Source organism: Sturnira hondurensis, unplaced genomic scaffold (assembly GCF_014824575.4).
Source record: "Sturnira hondurensis isolate 20B ecotype Veracruz unplaced genomic scaffold, ASM1482457v3 Scaffold0006496, whole genome shotgun sequence".
NCBI lineage: Eukaryota > Metazoa > Chordata > Mammalia > Chiroptera > Phyllostomidae > Sturnira > Sturnira hondurensis.
Window position 1 is genome coordinate 6846297 of NW_028079127.1, and position 22982 is coordinate 6869278.

The 22982-nt window shown below is 40.3% G+C and overlaps 1 protein-coding gene and 1 long non-coding RNA gene across 3 annotated transcripts; one reads left to right on the forward strand and one right to left on the reverse strand.

The window, feature by feature from the left end:
* Window positions 1-366: 366 nt before the first annotated feature.
* LOC118989330 (uncharacterized) lies at window positions 367-8850 on the reverse strand. 2 transcript variants are annotated; one of them, XR_005066995.1, is made up of 5 exons: window positions 8689-8850; window positions 5715-5854; window positions 4330-4436; window positions 3889-3953; window positions 367-1708 (listed from the first exon to the last, which is right to left on the reverse strand). It is a non-coding gene; the product is annotated as an uncharacterized LOC118989330 (long non-coding RNA). The 2 variants fall into 2 exon arrangements; XR_005066994.1 differs by having other exon boundaries at window positions 8530-8850.
* A 69-nt stretch (window positions 8851-8919) lies between these two features.
* Window positions 8920-21014, forward strand: KRR1 (KRR1 small subunit processome component; the record flags this gene model as incomplete). The annotated part of the gene is given in 10 exon segments (XM_037049914.1): window positions 8920-9025; window positions 10615-10787; window positions 12843-12977; window positions 13374-13449; window positions 14546-14592; window positions 16105-16186; window positions 16189-16274; window positions 18212-18289; window positions 18391-18484; window positions 20248-21014. Coding segments are annotated over 10 exon segments (999 nt in total), but the record flags the coding sequence as incomplete, so codon positions are not given.
* Window positions 21015-22982: the final 1968 nt, after the last annotated feature.

Here is a 22982-nt window from a genome sequence, read left to right on the forward strand (position 1 = left end):
AGAAATTTAGGACTATAAAATATCTAGTTCCTTATTTCTCTCCTAACTCAAACATTTTCGTTAAGCACAGAAATGGCCGTGTCTCCACTGGCGTTAGGGAACGGGGCCTGCGCCAGCACAGCCCGCATTCCGCCGCTGCTAGCACGTCACCCCGCCCCCATCTCCCGCAGTCCGTAGGCAGAAGGGAAAACCCTTCCTTATCAGCACCCGTGCGGTGTTAGCAAAGCTACAGACACAAAGCCCCAAGGGGGAGGTTCCTGCCTGCATCATGAATCGCGAGGGCATATGCATACCAAGACACTGGTAATTAGTTGCACATAATTAAACTGTATTACAAGCTCAGGGGGAACATTTTTGGTTTTTTTCCCTCCCATTAGTTTACAGCTGATGCTTCCGGATGGGACCCTTAGAAAGACTATGCTAATGCTGAACACATTCCTCCCTCTCAATTGCTTTGTTAGCTGATATAATCCTTTTGTTGTGGTTATTTGTCTGCTCTAATCAGGATGCAAGCGCCGTGAGATTAGGAACCTTATCTGTCTCCTTGGTGAGATGTACTCCACGCCTAGAACTGTGCCCAATGTACAACAGACAATAAATAAACTCAATACATATTTAGTAAGCATGAATAAGTGAGTGAGTGAAGGAATAAATGCTCTATTTTGGCAGGGCTTTTATGGAGCTAAAAAACTGCATCCTCTAAAAAAGGAATTACCCTCTCTGTTTACCACACTATTTTCTTATTTTATTTCTCTGAAGGAATCTTCTATTTCATTCAGCAACGAGAGGACATCGAGACATCTTTTAAATGGCCCTGTTTTAAATGTTGATAGGTGTTTTGAATATCTATTGCTGTGCAACAAACACCTTGAGAACATTATGGGTTAACAGCACGTGATTCTCCTGTTTCTGCAGTCTGGTTGGACAGATCTTTCTCTCCACGTGGTGTCTACTGGAGCTGAAATACATGAGTGCTTCTCTACTGACTGATGACCAGAACTTCAGCTGTGATGCCTGCAGCATCTCAGAGTCGGCCGGGCATGCCTCTGTCTCTCTCCACATGGCCAATCCTCACTCCCTCACAGTGAGGCAGTGTCAGGGTAACTGCACTTCTTATGCCTTTCTCTTCCAAGAGAGAGGAAGCAGAGGCTGCCCGTCCTCCTGCAGGCTTGACCAGGAATTAGTAGAGTCATATTCACTTGGCCTAAGTAAGTCACAGGGCCAGTCCAGATACAAGGCAGAGGAGAAATAGGTTCAGCCTCTTAGTGTGAGGAGTGGCATGCATATACAATGAGGAAAAGCATGGCGGCCATCTTTGGAGACTACGGGTCTCGTAATGTGGTTGTTTCAACGTTGCCTTCCTGACCACCTTGGAACTGCTGGGACTATGTTCCAGCCTGTGACAGGCAGGGATGATGAACAAAGCAGTGCATGAGGCAGCAGAGATCGCACCCTCCTGGCTCCTAACTCCATGCTGCTGACATGTTGGCTTCACTTCATTGCTTTACTGTGGCAACAGCTCCAGCCAAGTCACTAGTGCCAGACACCTGCCCATCTCTCCTAAATTATTACTAATTACCATGATATTGATTCTTCAACTTTATAAAACACCTGTCTTCCGCAATGTCCAGTAGATTCATAAAGACTTGTTCATTGACCATCACAGCATCCCTGTTGAGAGTTTGAAGAAGGTAGGTGCATTCTCATTCTAGAAATGAAAAAAGGTAAAACAAAATGAAGCTCTAGGCAGGTTACCCAAGATCATACAGCTGGTTAAACAAAGGGGAGAGGCAAAGTGTGTGTGTGTGTGTGTGTGTGTGTGACAGAGACAGAGACAGAGAGAAGGAGAGAGAAGGAAAATCTCTCAGTGAAAGGAGAGTTACCAAATTATTTTTTGTTTCTCTCCCAATGTTATATGGCAATCACTTAAGTGTCTTAATATGTTGAAAGATTTCTAGGGGCACAAAACTTCTGGTAAAATCAAAGATGGAATTGTCCTCCCCAATATCATTGTAATGACACTTAACCTATATCAGATTCATATCCATTTTGAGTCTCTCTAGCTATACGTCCTTGGACAAGATACAGGCCCTCATGCATTGATGGGTATGTCTCGAAAGTTTGTTTTGCCTATTAAATGAAGAGACACATGGCACATAATGTATGGTAAGTGCCTCATAAGAGGGACCCAATAAATAAGATAAAAATAAATATAAGATCAAAAATGAAACACTAATATGTTAATTAAAATACAAAATTTAAAAAGGCTTTTCTCTTTAGTCTATACCTAGTAATTTTTTAAAAAAACAACAGAATTGATTACTGGATGTGCATGTTATTAAATGTAGCTGAGCATGTACAGTCTGTGTGACCTCACACCAGGCAGTTAAAGTCTATGGGCATTAGAATCCTCATCTGTGACTTAGCAGAGCTGGACCACATGCTCTCCAAGAATTTTTGCATCTCTGACATCTGTAGTTTTACAGAAATGGAAAGTCTTTCAATTCTTTACTCAAGCTATCATTTGTGACCATTTTGCCCTCTAGTGGCGAGAAGCAAGGGAAAAATTCTTTCTGAGAATTTTCATTTCCAATGCCCATATCAAAATCTGATAAATGCTTTGATAAATGCTTGGGCTTGCTTTGATATTTTTTTTACATTTGCTGTGTAAAAATGATCAGTTTGCAACAATGAATATTTGTACAGTTTCTGAGGATGGGAATTTGTGGGCAGCTTAGCTGGATGCTTCTGGCCCAGGGTCTCTCAGGAGGATGGAACTGAGGAGTCCTACTGGATGTCAGTCCACCAGAAAAGCGGTCAGTCATCTGAAAGCCTGGGTGGAGGACGTACTTCCAAGCTCTCTCGCAGGCTGATGGCAAGAGGCTTCAGTTCCTTCCCCTGTGGACCTCTCCAAAGGGTTGCTCAAGACCTGGCAGCTGGCTTCCTCCAGGCTGACAGCTGAGAGAGATGCTAACCTCTACGTGCAAGAGAGAGGAGGGGGGGAAGGAACACAGAGAGAGGGAGAAGGGATGAGAGGGAGAGGGGGAGTGGGAGGGAGAGAGAGAGAGACGGAAAGAGAAAGACACTGCAGTATTTTTACAAAGATTTCAAAACTTGTATATCATGGATGAAGAAAGTAGAATTATGAAGACTCAACCTGAATATATTTCAAAACAATTATTCCACAAAGAAAGGAAACTGTACAAGTACAGACAGCATATACATGTATATAAGCTTATTTGACTATGTATCACATAATGCGATTCTTTCGTACATTTTATACATATACAACTAATATAAAATACTTATGTAATTACATGCAAGTTTATATGTATAAGTATATATAAAACATTTAAAGCCTACTTATCTTGTTTAAAGATTGTGTCCATGTGTGTGTGGTCACCACACAAACAAAGTGTCCACGGAAGTGATAAGCACCCAGCCTGCACAGTGATCGCCTCTGACGGGTGGGGGAGGAATGGAATTGGGGGACACACACAGGGGCTTTACCTGGTAACATTTTATGTCTCAAGTTTGATTATGACTACAAAGCATTTGTTATATTAGTCTATCTGTCTTTCTGTAAGTCTGAAAGGATTCATTTAAAAAGCAAATCATATAGTTATTTCCTCTAGAAGAAAAAATAGCAAAATAGGACTATAGGTAGAGTGAATTCATTTTGCACATACATGATTATATTATACCCATATTTGCATAAAGCTAGAGTAAAAATAAGAAAATGTTAACATTTAGTAATTTTAGGTGGAGGGGTCTTGGGTAATGGTTGCATAGTTTCTTGCTTTTCACTTTTTTCTTTTTTCCAAAATTAGGAGAAAAAAATATAGCCATTTCCTGTAGGGAAATGTATTTCCTGAGAATAATCATCACCAAAGGGAGACGCACCAAGCCACTGCACTCACAGCTGATCACATTCTCGGCATCTCCACATGTGCCTGGGGAAACAGAAGCCAATGTATTAGACTAATCAATGGATGTTTCAAAACCCCACAGCAAATAGGAAGGATTATTACCCCCCCCAATAAAACATTAGCAAACAATCCCTCCCATTGTGACTGGGTCTAAGTAATTCTTTAAGTCTGTGGCTTATTGTCAATAAAATGGTGCCATGGGAATGAGGATGGTGATAAACAGAACATGAAAATGCATTAATCCCTTGGCTAACTCGCTGCACCTACTGCACCGCACATTCCGGGCTGTGGCCCCTCCTGCCTGGGTCTGGTCCCTTCCTCTGGCAGCAACTCTCACCTTTCCCTCAGGGACCGCTCCTCCCCGCTCCCAACCCACGTGGTATGGATGGGTGTGACCCACCTCCACCACTGGTCTCCCAGAGTCTTCCTGCGACTTCTGGTGGGACTCTCGGGAAGAAACTCCTTCTGCTGAGGACTTAATTCTGGAGCTGCTGGTAGACATCTTTGCTTCAGAAGACAGCACAGAAAAGCAGAGCCAAACCATGGATGGGGGTGGCAGGAGGGGGGGGTGGAAAGAGAGAAATTGACAAGGAGCTTGAATGTCTCTATGACATTGTTGAGCTCCTAGGTCCAAATCCCAGCTATGCAGGACACTAAATTTTGTTACTTTTTTGTTACTTTGAGTTTCCATAACTTGCAGTCAAAGGAATTTTGAGAGGTGTACCTATACCCAAGTACTAAGTCATACCAAAATTCTCATTGTGAAAAGCAGGTGCTTATTTGTCGAGGTGAAGGAGCCCCTCCAACCCCTCTGCTCTCCGGGGGAACTGTAAGAACAGAGGACTCAAGTCTCATAATCAGGTCCAGGGCATGAGACACTCCCCTGTGCTGCTTGAAGGAGTCCTTAGCCTGACCCCCTAGGGTTTTGTGAAAGAGCCTGACAGATGTGTGATCATCTCATCAAATTGTGGGTAAAATGTTATGTGTACCGAATATCTGTGCTTTTCTGGGGAAAGGGCCCATTGGGTTCATCACGTTAGTGAAGCGACTGATAAAGCATAAGAGGTGAAAATCACTTCTGAGTGGCCCAGGCACAAGTGTGGGGTTACATCTAAGTTTTCAACTCTCTGTGCATCAGGTGCTAGACGTTTTATTACAGAATTGCAAACAGAGAATAAGCAATGTCTCCATTTTGAAATGGTGACAACATGAAATAACTTGTTTAAATATAAACCCATTATGTGTTTAAACTACTACGTTTAAAAAGTTCATTTCATCACAGGCTGCCTGCAGTTGCTATTACCTGAAGGATGGGCCAAGCCTATAGATTTAACAAATGACTAGAAGTCTGCTTTCTGGAAAAGCTCAACTATTCCCACAGTGTCGTGTAAACAAATAAAAAAGATTGTAGTTGGCTTGTTCTATTTGCATAAAATAATAATTCCCAGCAGTATCAATACATTTCACATGCCACTGGTTAAATCTGGGATATTCATGCATGCACTAAAAAGCCTTCTGTTGCTATGGGAAACCTACCACTATACATGTGTTCCAGCTTCTCTTTTGGGAAAAGAATATAATACTAAAAATTAAACTGAAACTGTTGCTTATCGATAAGAACAATCAGGAAGGAAAAGAGGAAGGATTGCCCTGGAAATAGCAGAAGAAACTAGATTCGACTCCCAATGAAATATTATATTAATGTCTCATAGGCCTGGAGCCTGGAGAGACTAATATTCAAGCAGTAATGAGTGTCTCCAGATCCCAAGCACCGACTGCACGTACCAATTGCATTGTTCTGTCGTGTGAGACAACAGAACTCCAGAATGACTGAGGCAGAGTTGTCCACGGTGGAGCCCAGCATAATAACGAATGCCATCTGGAAACTTTGGCTATTGATCCCAGGCAAGTTCTGTCCTAAATAGCTAAAAAGAATGGAAAATAACTTTGCTTTTATGGAATGCCTGGTTAGAAGTGAAGCACTTTGACCCTTTGAAGTAGAATCACAGAAATAAGTATCAACATCTCTATGTTGGATAGTTCTTTTTTGTTGGGACCTCAAATCCTGGGGCCCTACTCCAGACCTACTGACTATAAAGTGAGAGCAGAGCCACCTCTCATGTGATCCTGAGGTTGGCTAAAGTTTGAGGAAAAGCAATCTAACTCAACTCCCTCACCTTACAATTCCAGATCAGAGAGGCTGGTTAAGTACTGCCTACCCAGGGTCAAACAGCTGGTCAGCAGCCAAAGCCATGCACCCTATCTCCCCCTCCAGAGAGTTTGCTATGGGTGTCCTTGCAGGAAGATGTGGCTATGCCATCCCAGCCACCCACCACGGTAATGACACATGGAATGTCCTGCTACACAGCAGGAAACAGTCCAAGAGTAGCTGAATGTGTTTCTCAAACGTGGTAGCCCAGATTCCCGGATTTCCTAGGCTTTCATGCAGAACACTTCACTTTTATTGACATTATTTTCCTAAAAATGCGTTAATAACATAATTAGTTTACGATGAGGCTGCTTTATTGTGTTGTTGCTTCTTGACTGCAATCACTAGATCTCTATTTTATTTTGCAAACCCTTGGAGTTATAAGGGCCTTATTTTTACAACCATAGCAATAACTACTGTTATTGATGTTGATAGATATGTGTTGATTTAAGATTTTAAACCCTTCTCTGAGGTTGACTGGAATAAAAAGCAGCTGTGTGTGCAAGAAATGAAAACATGTTCAACCCTATATATTTGAAAAAGCTTCTTTTCATTGCTTATTAAAAATAGATTACTGGGAAAAATCATTTTTATTCCAGTAAATGACTACAGAAATATTAAATGAAAAATAATCCATGTTCATTTGCCTAGTGTTTCTGCTCTTTTTAACAAATATTAAATGAATGTCCTAACTCCATCCCCTATCAGTGTTAAGCCACATACTGACTTCTCTGCCCATACCCTCTGGGTTAATTTTGTGGGAATTAAAGCCTCTAAGTCCAAAGATTTGTGAGGCCAACTTGCTTTGCATAGGAAACTGAATGAGCAGGGCAGGGGCTGGTGAAACGCATCTGAGGGAGGAGGGCTGCCTGTGGGTCTAGACAGCTTGAGAGGCCACAGAGAGGGAACGTCACAGTCAAAATAGGTCTGCCTGCTATTGCTGTGACCCGGAGAGGACTTTCCGGGTCAAATTTATGCCAAGAAAGTCTTTAGAGAAGGCCATTCTTATTTCCCCTTTTAGTGTTAATTATGAAATTTCTGGGAGTAACCTTGCAGATCTGTTACATTATTCATATTCAGATTTTGAAAGATGTTAAGATGAAATGATATAAATTGTGATTGATTTGATTGTGTTGTTATTTAAATTGTCATCCTTTGACATGTTTCTCTACTGAGAGGTAGCAGTCAACACTGTGTTGACCATCATTTTATAGATCTCTCTATGCAGGCACACACACAGTTTTACATAAACAGGGTCATAAGCCTGATATTTTATCATGAATATCTACTGTGTTGAGTCTTTTTCACTGTTTTCTCATTCTTTTCTAATCGCCTCCACACCTAAGATATCCAGCCTTGAAAGCTTAATGTATATCCTTCCAAATCATTTTTCATTGTGTAATCATATACACATATACTCATATATATCACATTAGGAATGTGTAAAGTAAAATAATAATTATATATAATTAGTATTGTGTCCAGGACATAGAACATGGTCAAGTGCTTAAAACAGTGCCTGAAACATTATAGATACCCAATAAATACTTGTTGAATTGATTTGCCTTATAAAAATGGGATTTGTTTTATGTATGTTTAGATAACTATATTATGCATATATAATTATATAACTATAATTATGTATATAATTATCCCATCTTTCCGTATCTGGCTTATCACTCAATGCCTCTGGGTGATCTCTCCATACGTTTAATTAATTGTTGTGAATGGCTGCATAATGTCTCACAATCATGAAGGTAACATCAATTTACTTAACTATATCTCTAATTAATACTCAAGATGTTATTTTTTTGCCACTATAAATAAACATCTAACACCTACTGAGTGATTCCATATGCACATCACTTTCTCTCTTTTTTTAGCATTTTATACTTGTCACTGAGTTGAGACGATTCTCTCCATTTTAGGAAACTGAACCAGGGTGGGTAAGAAATTTGCCCAAGCCCGTAAACTACTTAGTGTGGCTCCAAGGTGCCACTGAACTGCTTCTATACAAGACAGTAACCGAAACATTCATACACGTGCCCTAATAGAACAGTGTTTTGTTTCTAGTTGACAGTTTCTCAGCAACGAAAATATTGTGGAAAAATATGTATATACCTTATACTGATTTATTGCTTTGCAAGAAGGCAGTAACAATTTTCATTCCCACCAGCCCGTATGAGAGAACTCTTTCCTCCAGCAGATTATCATTAAAAAATATTTTGTTTTTTTGCCAATATGATAAGTGAAACGTGGTATTGTTATAGCTACATGCTTTTCTGACAGTAATGCGGCTGAGCATAATGTTTATCAGCCATATGAATTTGCCCTAGTATAAATTGCTACAGAGTCAGTGTTCTCCAGAGAAACAACAAATAGTGTATTCACGTGATTATGGAGTCTTGGAAAGTCCAAAATCTTCAAAGTGGGTCCTGGCCAGAGAAGGGCTGCTGGTGCCGCTCAACTGCAAAAGCTATGAGGCTGAAAATAGCCATTCTTGCAACAGAGCTACTAGGTCAGACTGCCTGGACAAAACCTGTCTCCCACCTGCCCACTGTAGTAAATTACAATTTCGAGCATGCTGTCAAACTCCCTGGTTGCAGTGCATCCTGGAAAAGAAGTCTCTGACTCTCCACTGGCGACGTGACGACAAATCCACGGATTATAGAGTACGCAAGCACCCACACCGCGCAGGTCTCCTTGTCTGAGTTCTGCAGAAGTTATTGTGAGTGCGGAAGTATTAGACGGAAAGATTTAAGAACCGTTCCATTTCCGGTAACACCGGAAACGATTGGAAGGTGGCGTACTCCGAAGGCAGCCGGCCAGCTACATCTAGCTGGGAAAAGTAAGTTTTGTAAGCAGAAGCCGAAGGTGGAGAAGCGGGGTAACATTGTGTGGGAACCGAAGTCTGAGTTTACGGTGTTTAGAGTTGAGTAGCTGTAATAGCTGGTTTTTATTGTTATTGGTCCGGACTGTGAAACTGTCGGGCGGATGTGGTGTTGGTCACGTGTGCCTAACTAAGCGCTTTTGCTTAAGGGCCCCAATGGGAAGGTGTCGCGGAACTCGTGTTTTGAAAATGATGAGGATTAAGGTATTGCAGAAGGCGTTGGGGACGTAAGACTCGCCGCAGTGTCTGGAAGTCCTTAGATATCCTGAGCTAATGAGAGATGCAGTGGGAGTAGAAGGTCGCCATGCATTTGAGTGAACGCTGATAATGAAGGAGACAGTGACGAGGAGGAGATGGTCTGGCAGGTCCTGAATGCTAGTTTCTGCAGTCGTGAGAAAATTTTGGAGCATTTGTCATTATTCCTGTTTGTCACATAGCTAAAATATCAGACGACACAATTCCCACTACTCAGACTGCCCTACTTTAAATTGCTGTCTTGTTTTGTTTTATGCTGTTTTTTATCCATTTTCTTCTATATGAATCACGGGAAGAGAGGCTAGAGAAATAGCCGCAGGCCTCAGCAACTGTTCATATTGTAAATGTTAAAAACCTTGAATTCTCATCCTTACAGGCATTAGAAAGTTATTAAAGGTGTTTTTTTTTAATTGTGAACGTACATAGCAAAGTATATATACAACGTAAAGAAAAAAACACGTGAGAAAGGAGCGCTCAGACTGAGCAAAATAAAGAGCATTACCGAACCCCAGAAGTCTCCTACAAATGCCTCTCCAATCATCATACTCTTTTTCATTCTGAGACGTGAAGTAACCGTTCAAAATCATGTTGATCATGCTGTTTTTTTCTTTATAATTTCTACTCCCTATGCACAACGCGGTTTAATTTTGCCTGTTTTTGAATTTTATATAAACAAGAGAGGAGTGTAGGAATGGTTTTGTGTCTTGCTTCTTAGATTTAACTTTGTTTTTGCTATTTAATCAGGGCAGTACTTGAAGCTGTAGTTTATTCTTTTCACTACTATATGATGTTCCCTTGTATGAGTGTGTGCAAATTTATATTTTATTCCACCACTGGTGGACATTTGCATTGTTTCCATCGTTTGCTATTATAGACAATGATGCTATAAACGTCTTTGTGTGCATGTGCACACACATGCAAGTATATGTACAGATATACACACACACTCTCAGGCTTCAGTGAAATTTGAAAGGCCACTCATATTTAAAATAGCCTTGTAAACAAAATGATATTTGTATCTTTAATTCAACATAGTGTACTGGGGTGGAAGTTACTTTACTTGAGTACTCACAATGAGGCATGTGCTACTTAGTGTGGATCCGAGGTGGGTACATGCCCTTATTGAACTTTGTTTTATGAAACAACTGAAATGTGTATGAATAATTTTAATGCAGTGTGTTGATGATAATGATAGAGGCCTATTGTCTGTTGACTAATCTAAAAAGCATAGGAAGAGGAAATGCAAGGAGAGTATTGGAAGCTTGTAAATGCATACATATAAATGTCCAGAAGTAGGTTAGAATCTGATGTGTACATTTTTTTTCCTGTAGATGAATCAGAACTCCTTGCTGTCCCTGATGGTGGGAAGGGATCAGCTTTTTCCAGAGAGGACAATCCCAGAGGACTCTTGGAGGAGAGCAGTTTCGCAACTTTGTTCCCAAAATACAGTGAGACTTACTTGAAAGAGTGCTGGCCATTGGCACAGAAAGCACTGAATGAACACGTATGCATATTTTATATATTTCTTTGAGATTTTGCTCCTGCTTAAGTAACTGTGTGTGTGCGGGTGGATATTTTTAATGCACCGGCTAGCATAATTGGTTATTTTTGGTTCCTTTGGTATTTTAAACAGCCTACATAAACTTTATTTTTCTAATCCATTTGTTTGTAATTTTGTGGTTAATAGAGTACTTTGAAAATTAACATACCTTTAAAATTGTAGGAATTTCTTGGACTGTCTGACACTCATCCCTGAACTCCGAGTTTCAGAATGCCTGCTCTGTGCAATGGTAGTGGCTGTGCACCTATAGAGTTGAGTTGCTTAATTTTCTTTTTAAATGAAAGCTGTGGATGTGCTAACTTCCCTGTTTGTTGCTGCTGCCGTGCCCCAAGAGCAATGTGTTTGTTTTTGTTTTTTTACATGATATTTATTTTTAGAGAGACAGGAAGGGAGGGAGAAAGAGAGGGAGAGAAACATCGATGTGTGGTTGCCTCTTGTGGGCGCTGTGACTGGGGACCAAAATGGAAAGCCAGGCATGTGCCCTGACCTGAGTTGAACTGGAGACCTTTTGCTTTGTGGGATGACTCCCAGTCAGCTTAGCCACACTGGTCAGGGCAGAATATTTGCTTTTGTTTTTAAACTGTGTGTTGAAATCAGCTTGTCAATTTGGAAGGCAATTTAGTGGATATAATGAATCTTTTTAAAATGTGGTAAGGATTGTCTTATGAAGCTTTGGTTCATTTTTATATGTATGTATATGGGTACTAGGCTGTGATATAAAATATTTTTTGCCCTGGCTGGTGTAGCTTAGTGGATTTGAGTGCCAGCCTGCGAACCAAAGGGTCACCAGTTTGATTCCCAGTCAGGGCACATCCCTGGGTTGCAGGCCAGGTCCCCAGTTGGGGGCGTGAGAGAGACAAACACACATTGATGTTTCTCTCCTTCTCTTTCTCCTTCCCTTCCCCTCTCTAAAAATGAATACATAAAATCTTTATATATATATATCTCAAACTGAGGGACTGCTCTGGAGTCGTTTGTGCCCTTTGGATATGAGGGTGGATGGCAAATTGTAAGCAGTGTTTTACAGCTATCTACACCTGCGGTTGGATTCTCTCTCTCTCTCTCTCTCTCTCTCTCTCTCTTTAAATCCTTACCTGAAAACATTTTTTTATTGCTTCTAGAGAGAGGAGAGGAAAGAGAGAAACATTAATGTGAGAGAGAAACATCAATTGGTTGCCTCCAGTATGTGCCTGGACTGGGGATTATATGCACCCAGACCAGGAATTGAAATTGCTACCTAGGTATGTGCCCTGACTGGGAATTGAACCTGCAACCTTTTGGTTATGGTAAGACTCTCCAACCAGTTGAGTCACACCAGGCAGGGTTTACGTGATCTCACATTCACTCTCTCTCTCTTTTTTTAAAACTCAACAGAGACCCCAGCCTTATGTTGAATAGTTCATCAAGGTATTCTTCAGACTATGCTCACATGTCCGAAAATAGCATTTTTATTTGCTTTATTGAAATCTTTTTTCCCTTCTGAGGGTTGATGTATAATTTACCAATTATTGCTTCTTTAGGAACCTATGATAATTTGTTTTTATTTTGTTTGTATTTAGCTAATTCAAACTGACTTGAGAAAAGTTGTAAAGGGGAGTCCATTGTCACCCTAAGGACCAGATGGTGGATTAGAGCTGGGTCCGGGATAGGGAGGCCATATAGCTTTATGTTTTTACCTTAGGGCTTAAATATGGATTTTTTTGGATGTACATAAATTTTTTAAACTAGAAATAATCTTTATTTCAATAAGTCTAAAGTATTCTAAAACCAAGTAAGTATAAATGGTTTTAATTGCCCAACTTACTATATTCTTGAAGGATGAAAGTAATCAAGCATTCTTTATATTAACTACCCAGCTTCTTCACGGGGGAGAGCTTATATAATTTTAGGGAGAGCTTAACTCACAGTAATTAATAGTTAGATTAGGAAAGGCTCTATAATTATCTAAGATTGAATGTGTTTTTAGACAGCTGCTTGTTTGCGCTTTCCTTTCTGTAGTACGTTAACGCAACCCTGGACCTGATCGCGGGCAGCATGACGGTCTGCACAACAAAGAAGACCTTTGGTCTGTACATCATCATTAGGGCCAGAGACCTAATAAAACTGTTAGCCAGGAGTGTTTCATTTGAAGAGGTAAATCTGTGATTACAGAGATTTTGCTTTATTTGTGACAACATATAACACTACATCCATCCATCCCTGCCTCCCTTGCCCTCCCTGCTTCCCTTCATAGAGTTTTCATTATTCTGGTTAGATATTGCTATGGTCTTGGAAAGTAAATGTATTGGTATTTTTGGAGTATTTTATTTGCTTTTTCAAAAGGCAGTATGAATTCTTCAGGATTATGTTGCTTGTGACTGTTAAAATAGGTTCTTTAGAGAGAAAGATTTGTAAAAAGAAGACAATGGCTTATCCAAAGGATCTACATTGAAGGTACTTTTTATCAGTAGAAAACTTGAGTGTCTTCTTCCATCATTCGTTTTCCAGTATATTTCAACTGAATCTCAACTTACTCTTCTTTTGATGTAGGCGCTAGAACTCTTAACAAACTGTTACATTATGGTTCAGGGAAACATGGTTTCAGCCATTGGGCCTTTAGAAGCTTAAAACAGGTTAGAACTACTTACTATCTTTAGTTAATTTTCAGCAGAGAGCAAATTAAATACTGTTATAATATATTGTTTTATGATTATTGTATTTTTTTGAGTGTGCTTTGTTTGATTACCCATTCGGAAATGCTCTGTGCTTCCTGGAATTTGTGGGAGTCATTACTCCTGGTCCCTAACGTATTATGGCTGACCTCTGACAATTGTAGAGACATCCGATTCTCAGTCAGAAGGTCTGCACGTGATCACTCCTTTCCCTGCAAATTTTAAATGGGTATTTAGGTGCCTCTGAGTCTGTGACACATAGAAAAACTGAGGTGGTCTCCTGTGCTCAAATACTAGGGAAGTGAACAGGTCTTGTTAGTTGCAGGAATGGATATAGATGGTAGAGACCAAACTCCAAAAATTTCTTTTCCTTAAAGATACATTTTCTTGTGCTTGATTTATTATAAGGCTTATTGAATGCTTTCATGAACACTTTTTCAACTTGTTATAGAATATGTGTGGAGCAGATACTGTTTCAGTTAACTCCTTTTGATGCTGGATCTGGCTGTGAGAGCTGGATCTCACGTCTTCCCTTCCAGAACTCTGTTGGACCTCATTTTGTAAATTACCTGCTCTTTTCATATGGGGCAATAACTAAAACTTCATACTTCTGTAAAGTGTAAATATATTATTCAGTTCTTACAACAGGTGCTTGAAGGTATTTTCATTTCTGCATTAAATGAAAAAGCTGGAACAGGAAAATTAAATGACTTTCCATAAAAAGCAGCAGTCTCATTATTTGAGCCCACATTTTCTGAGTCTAAATCCAGCCCTCTTTACCTCTAAATCACAGTTCCAGAGTGTTGTGCTGGTTCTGTATGTCACATTTTAGCAGGACAACTGAATAATGTCTTGTACCCCAGGGAGGTTGACTATTATATAAAAGATCTAACGGCCACTAAAAGCAGTTGAAGGAACTGTTATTTCAATTTGGCAGTCATTGGCTGGATATTTCTCAGTGTAGTAAACCCCTCCTACCTTCTACTTCGTTCATTAAAGTCTTTATAAGTGACCGATTCACTTTTCTTTGCAAATTTAAGGTTTGAAAAGTAGTCCTAGATACTGTGAAGAATATTCATCCAATTTATAATGTTAAAGTGAGAATTAATTATATATTGCTATAACCGTGGTTGTCACACTTCTTTTAGCTGCTGAACCTTTCTTGAAATTGAACTTTTTATGAAAGTCTAGTAGACAAAACTTAGCTATTTGGGGTAAATTAGAGGTAGAGCTCAGCCTACTCAACTCCACCCAGGTCCCGTAGTGACCTCCTTGGAAGCTGGGATTGACAGAGACACTGTGGGGCATTACATAGCTCTAGTACCAAGAGGGCGCCACAGAATTTATCGTGGTTGATACCGATTCTGTTTTCTTAGATTGTGACCCCATGTATTAGATGTAAAGATGAGATCTTTCAGAATTCTGCCATTTTCCATTAAATAAAGCCTGGAATATTTCAGATCACATTAAGCTTTTTTTTTTTTTTAGAATTTAACACTCAAATTATTTAGCATTAGCCTTTTGAGAGAGATCTGTTATATCCCTGTGTGCACAAGTTCATGGAAACATAACCACAGTACAAGGAGCTGCTACATGATGGGTACTTGTTGAGCAGTCCACTTAAATTTGATGAAGTTAAAAAGTCTATTAGATCAGTGTGAAAGAATGATTTGAGGTATATCAGGGTATTAAATATAAACAGCTAATCATGTGCCTGATGCCTGATTTGCCTCTTCTGATATTCTAATCATTATAAAATTCAAGGCCCTGGCTGGTGTAGCTCAGTGGATTGAGCACGGGCCTGCGAACCAGACGATCGCGGTTCGATTCCCAGTCAGGGCACATGCTTGGGTTGCAGGCCAGTTTCCTGCAGGGGCCAGTTCCCTGCAGGGGATGCACGAGAAGCAACCATACATTGATGTTTCTTTCCTCTCTCCTTCCCTTCCCCTCTAAAAAGATAAATAAATAAAATATTTAAAAAAAAATTCAAATGGAGTGGAGAAAAGGTGAGACTGTGGGTTTCGTCTGATCATGAGAAAGCTTGCCCTTTTCCCACTGTGATATTTCAGGTGCTACCGAGAGCCTCCTGCTTGCCGGGAGTATTAGGAAGAGCTCCCCTTGTTAGTTAAATTTTAAGGTTTAAAGAAATAATGGTCGAAAAGCTGAATTAGTCTTTTTCATCTCAATTTTTTTAAACAATTTTGAATTTCTTAATGTAACTTTTTAATGGTTTTCTGATGCCTGGTTGATTATGCAGGTCTGAGATTACAGGTTTTTTGTTAAAGAATAGCTTCCAGGAGTGACCAATCTTTTGGCATCTCTGGCACACTGGAAAAAGAAGAGTTGTCTTGGGCCACACATTAAATACACAAACACTAATGAAAACAAACAAAAATCTCGTAATGTTTTAAGTAAATTTACAATTCTATGTGGGGCCACATTCATAGCCATCCTAGGCCATATGCAACCTGCAGGCCAGGGGTTGGACACCCCTGCTGGAACAGGCTAAGAACTGTTAATAAGAACAATATGTATAATGTCTTAGTTTGACAAATGTATGACTTCTGAATTTAAAATTTTTGCATTGTTCTTATATAGCAGGACTAAAGACCTTGATGATTAAAGGAGAATTGGCAAAAGATTCTGAATTAAGATCACAAAGTTGGGAAAAATTTTTGCCACAGTTCAAGCACAAAATGTAAACAAGTGCAAGGAACCAAAGAAAAAAACTGTTAAAAAAGAATATGCACCATTCCCACCACCACAGCCAGAAAGTCAGGTCAGTATCACTTGTTGAATTTCATTACATGAGAGGGGACTGTTATAATCAGTTTTGTCAGAAAGTTCATTGAGAGTATTTTAGGTGGAATTGCTGTGTTTTTTGTGTGTGATTGAGTATGTAGAGACAAAGAAAAGTGTGAATATAAGTGTAAATAAGCTTATTTTGAGCAACATGCATGGGGGTGGGGGCTTCACACTGTGAGTGTAAACTATATCAAGGTGGTTGGTGTCACTTAGGTCCCTGTAGGCACTAAAACATTCAACAATTTAGCCCCAAATGCTCTCTATTCTGCTTTAGCTTCAGTCCTGTGACCATGAGCTATATGACAGCTCCAGTTTTGAAATCTTAAATTCTAATATTACCCTTTTTCCAAGTTATGAATGCCTCTCATTTCATCCACTGTCTTTTGGACTCATTTCCATTCCAAAATTTCTTTTCCGTTTTGCCCATCATCATTTTCTTTCATGCTCCCTTTTCCTCCTGTTCCTCTTAAACTTGGATCAGCCCTACAATGACGTCTTTTCCATAATGTGGTTACCAAACGTGGGTGGGGAAAGTCATACCTTTGGGTTCTACCCACTACAAATTTATGTTTCCAACCTCTGATAGGTCCTCAGAATTTTGTCATTTCCCACTCCTAGCAGATGCCATTGAATTTTGCTTTACTGAAATATTTGAGGCCATCAGGCAAGAATTCTTCCAGCTTCCTCTTCTCTCACCTATGTTTCCCATCTGTATCCTTTCTTTAATGCCCTTTTAGTTCTGTCTTCACCTGTCTCCTGAGGGAGGGGTCTCGCTGCATTCTTCCCTCCCTTGGAAACTCCTTTCTGCTAGGTCTGCTGAGCACATGAACCGTCCATTTCGGTGTGAACCATTTCTGGGTGCTGTCTTCTCCACTGCCCTATGTTTGAAGTTTTTTGGGGAATGTTTGATGAAAAGTCAAAGGGAAAAGAATGATGATGAAAAACCAGCAGAGGTGCTGGATCCTGAGGTCTCCTCTGGAAAGGGAAGGATGTGAAGACAGGAAGGAAGTGGTGGTTGGGGAAAGGGGAGTGATCCAGTTACTGAACTGCGCTTCTGCAGCACCTGGCCTACTTCTTATGGCCTGTCCTGGGGTCAGAGATCTGTCCTGGGTCAGTGATCATCTTGTCTTTCTCCCCGACAACTGTATACTTCTTAAACAGTGATGTCTCAGCTGATGTATTCTGCTCCCTATTTGCTAGTAATTTATTCCATGCCTGCCTCGGTTTCCCCATACATAAAATGGGGATAATGATAACATCTATCTCAAAGAATTACTAATGAGGATTAAGTGAATTAGTAATTAGGAAGAGTTTAGAACCTGTAAAGAGTTTAGAACATTGTCTTAGGTATAATAATGCAGTGTACCTGCAAGATAGATAAATTTATCAGTCGACTAGATAGTGAATGAATGAGCTGTAGCTTTCTCTAATTAGTGTTCATTAGTCACCAAATCCCGATAATTCTTGTTTTTCATTTTGCATGTTACTAATTTTTTGTAAGGCTTTCATCTCTTCTTCATTCGTCTGTACCTTATGAAATGCTGCTTTGGTCTCTTTACTCTTCTCAGAAACTTGACTCATTTCTTGATCATGTTCCACCTCCTTCACCTCACATTCAAGCTTCCTCAAAACTATTTTTCCAGTTTCCTGTTACACTTTTCTGAGTCATCGACCTTCCACCACAAAGCCTGTGTGTATTCAGCAAACACATCTCCTACTTTCCTACCTCTGTGCTTTTGTGCAGGTTTTCCCTTCAGCTTAGTGTACGCTCCCTTCTTACTTTCTCACTCCCTTGGTGGATTAATCATAGGTTTTTGACCCCAGTGTTTTTACCTCATGCACGTTCCTTTCTTAGGAAATAACTGTTATCTACATTATTTCTGATGTAATTGTAAATACTGATTTTGACAGATCAATAAAGAATTGGCTACTGGTGAATACTTTCTGAAGGCAAGTCAAAAGAAGCGGCAGAAAATGGAAGCAAAAAAGGTAAGACTGTCTAGCCTATAACATTAATTGCTAAGTTCACAGAAACTTGAATTCTTACTTAACTATAAGTTGTGTTTTACTCATATATTTTAATAATTTAGGCTAAAGAGGCAGAAGCTCTCACTAAGAGACAAGAGGAGAGAAACAAAGCTTTTATTCCACCTAAAGAAAAACCAGTTGTGAAGCCTAAGGAAGGTAAAGCTTGTTTTCCAATTCTCGATGGTAAAGTCTGTTACATTAAAAGTATACCCTCCGTGAGTTTATCTAAATCTCTCTGAGTGTTAAGAAATAACCTAATCTTCAGTTAATTCACATAGCATTTCATTAATCACGAATCCTACAGACAAGAGACCACTGAGGTGACTTACAGGTTAGCAGCGGCCGACGCCTGTGTTAAGAGCATCCCAGACTGCTAGTCCTCTCCTGACCCCTGGGCGTGTGGGAAGGGCCTTTAGTTTGAAAAGATAAACGGCACAGTGAGTCGGTAAAAATCAAAGTAAAGCCCTGAGATCCCTGAGCTCCCTGAGCTCTGCCACCGTGCCTCTCAGAAAGAGCTTATCAGAAGTTGTGCTTTGCTGCTCTTACTGTGATCTGTGGCGTAAAGTTTGATCCTGTATTGTTAACACGGATTCCCGTCACCTCGGGCTAAGGGACACCAACAAAATATGGGAGGGTTTTATTCAGGGGCTATTAAACCGATGCTCAGAGGAAACACTCTCATGCCTTCTCTTCTGTTCCTTGTCTCATTTTCACTCATCCTCTCCTCTTCGCATGTTCTTTTCCTCTAGTCACATTGTGCTTTTTATTCCTAAAGCAACTCTGCAAAGTGGCCAGTGGCTTCGTGAGGGGAGAGTGTCACTGGCAGTGTTGCCCATGACCTGTTGGTCACAGCCAGATACAGCAGGACTATTTGACATAGTGTCTTACGTTAAGTCAGTGTTAACCTCAGTAAAACTACAGAGTGGGTCAAAAGTAGGTTTACAGCTGTTCATATGGAAAATAATACAGCAAGTCATAAATAATACAAGAATAAGCTCTATTTTGTGTACTCACAACTATAAACCTACTTTTGCCTTAGCCTGTAGTATATTTTACTAGGAAAGTCATCGGGTAAGTAAAAGCTTAAAATGTCATTGTATTATATTTCTAGTTTGTACAGTTTGTCATGCACTTTGAAGGTAGTTCAGTCTCAGTTTATTCGGATGAAACCGCAGCTGCTCCACTACGTGGACGTGTTAAACTTCCGCTTCTCAGGTTGCTGAATAGTTTGCACGATGTTTTGTCTTGTGATTCTTTAATGCTCTGAATACTGTTCTTTAAACGATAGGAGAAAGTTGCATTGTTTTTGCTGCTTTTTTCTCTGTTTTGTTCAAGCTTTTGGCATTGAGTTCTGTTACAAGGACATACTTGCAGATTATTATAGTCATTCAGTGAACTAATATTTGGAAAACTTTAAGATTTTATGTGATATTAAGAAGTAGATTTTGACTTATAACTTTAACATTAGGTAATTAGAAATAATAAAGCTGAAGAGACTACATGTAATATTCCTCATGAAATGTAATTTTAAATTATTTTAATGTGCAAGATGGAAAATTGGCATATCGATGAGCACTCTAAAATTCTATAACTGGGAAAAATACAAGTAAAAATAATCCCATTTCCAATATGATATATAAGGGGAAAATGTAGGTTTAATATAGTTGAACCCAGTAATTTGTTCAGATGACTAAACTATAATGCCATTTTCATGTATACTTTCACTAATGTATTTTATGACTTTTTTTCTCAAATAAATTTCCAACTTTCCTTTAGGCAGATGACAGGTGTTTTGCATTTTATAATGTAACCTCCCCATTATAGTGGTATTCTAAAATTATTGTCTTAAATACATATTCTTTATGTTTTATTTGATGAAATCTAAAGAATTAAATGTATTATATTTTTAATTTGTCTAGCTACTACTGAAACTAAAATTGATGTGGCTGCTAGAAAGGAAAAGATTAAGAAAGCAAAGAATAGGAAACCGGGAGCTGTTGCAGAGCTTTACAGAGGAGTTCCAGCCAAGGTGGAGGCGTAGGTAGAAACCCTTCATTTCCTTGCACAACCAAAAGGAGGATAACAACCAATCTGAAATCAATAAACAAGCAGAAGCGCCAAAAAATCAAATCGCATGGAACTCCAACAACCAAGGAATTAAAGAAAAAATCAGCCAGAATGACCAGACTGGTAAGGCAGCAGACCACGCAGGCCAACTCAGAAAAACTGCAGCTGCACTGTGGACCTTGGGGGCGGGGCTGGCTGTGGTGAGGTTGCGGGCTGCGCAGGTGAGGCTGACTTAAGGGGACTCAGAGGTGGCTGTGGGCTACAGCGGTTGCCCTGGTAAGAGAAGCTCCCAGTCTCATAGGAGAGTTCGTTGAAAAGTGCATTAGAGATGACCAAGCAAGCTGCACTGTTCTCTGTCTGGCCTTCCCCCATAGGCATATGTTGTTCTCCTCCTTCTGACACTCCTATAATTCAGATATTGGACCATTTCAGGTTTTCCCACATGTGTGAAAATAAAGACATACTTGAACAAATAATGAAGAGAAACATCCCCAGACTGGAGAAGGAAATACACTACCGGGAAGCCCACAGAGTCCCAAAGTTGGATCCAGAGGAACACACCAAGGCACATCATTATTAAGTTACCCAAGGTTAAAGATAAGGAAAGAACCCTAAGAGAAGGAAGAGGAAAAGAAAGAGTCACCTACAAAGGAGTGTCTGTAAGATGTCAGCTGATTTCTCAAAAGAAACCTTTCAGGCAAGAAGGGGCTGGAAAGAAGTATTTGAAGTCATGAAAGGCAAGGACCTACATCCCAGATTGCTCTATCCAGCAAAGCTTTCATTTAGAATGGAAGGGCAAATAAAGTGCTTCTCAGATAAGGTCAAGTTCAAGGAGTTTATCATCATCAAGCTCTTATTATATGAAATGTTAAAGGGACTTATCTAAGAAAAAGAAGATAAAAATGTGAACAGTGAAGACTGCAAACTCACAGTTACGAACAATCACACCTAAAACTAAAGCAAACGAAGCAAACAACTAGAACAGGAACAGAACCACAGAAATGGAGATCACATGGAGGGATTTCCATGGGGAGGGGGAAGGGAGGAGTGTGGGGGGGAGAAGGTAAAGAGAATAAGAAGCATAATTGGTAGGCATGAAATAGACGGGAAGAGAGAAAAAATAGTGTAGGAAACAGGATTCCAAGAACTTATATGTACAACCCATGGACGTGGACTAAGTGGGGAGGAATGCTGGAGGGTTAGGGGTGCAGGGCGGAGGGGCGATAAAGGGAAAATTGGGAAAACTAATAGCATAATCAATAAAATATGCTTAAAAAATAAAAAAGTTTTAGCTTGCCTTGGCTGGTGTAGCTCAGTGGATTGAGTGCGGGCCTGCGAACCACACGATCGTGGTTCAATTCCCAGTCAGGGCACATGCCTGGGTTGCAGGCCAGTTCCTGGCAGGGGACACACCAGAGGCAACCATACATTGATATTTCTCTCCCTCTCTCCTTCCCTTCCCCTCTAAAATAAATAAAATCTTTAAAAAAATTTTTAAATAAAGTTTTAGCTTTACATAAGCACAGCATTGATAATAAAGCTTAATTTAAAAAAGACATTATAATGATTTAATTTTAGCCAGTATGATTCTAAGAGGCAAAATTCTCCGTTTACATTCTGAAATAAACGACAAAATTATTTTGATTTTTGTCAGTGGAAATGTATCTCCATACCTTGTCCCATCTTTTATTGAAAACACATCAATTCCTTCTACATTATTTAGAATTTTTAACACTAACAGATAACTAAACATGTTTTTGTAAATCCAGATTGTTGTGGACTGCTCTGCCTGGCTTCAGGAATTGTAACTCAATCCCCTGTGGCTAAGGACCTCTGGAATGTGAGCTGCAGGAGACAAAGTTTGTCTCTGGTAGCAAACGCTGCCTCAGTTTCCTCTTGCTGCCCCTAAAGCATGATCAGAAGTCAGTGACAGGTAAGACCCCTCAGAGGGGGGCTAACATAAGCCAGGCTCTGTCACCTGGGAGGCCATCATGGAAGGACTGGGGGCGGGGGTGCAACAAAGAGGGAGCAATGGACTCGCCCCCTGGGTTTGACAAAGCCCGAGTCCCCATGTTCTCTGGGAGAAGCGCTTCCTGGCTCTAATCCCCTTAAGCCTGAATACCTGATGGGGAGGGGTGCAGCTCCTTGCCTTTCTAGAGCATGTCCTGGGGAACAGTCTGGCATCACAAAGACTTCCTGATAAACCTATGAAATCTGCTCTGCTAAGAGTGCTTTCATTCATATGTTAAGGGTCCAAGAGGAAATGACTATGTCTCCCCAAAGTTTCTGCAAAACCCCCTTTCCTGACAGGACACTGACTCAGACTAAGTCCTCAGATTTCTTTGAAATGTTCTCTACTGTTTGATTCTTACCGCCCTGTATTCCTGTGTATTACAACCCAATAAAAGCCCTTGGAGGAAGGGGCTCAACACCTTTTTCCCCTGAGAAACTGGCCACACTGCTCAAGGCCTTTTTCCTCTGGGAAATTGGCCACCTTTCCTCCCCAGGCNGGAAGGACTGGGGGCGGGGGTGCAACAAAGAGGGAGCGATGGACTCGCCCCCTGGGTTTGACAAAGCCCGAGTCCCC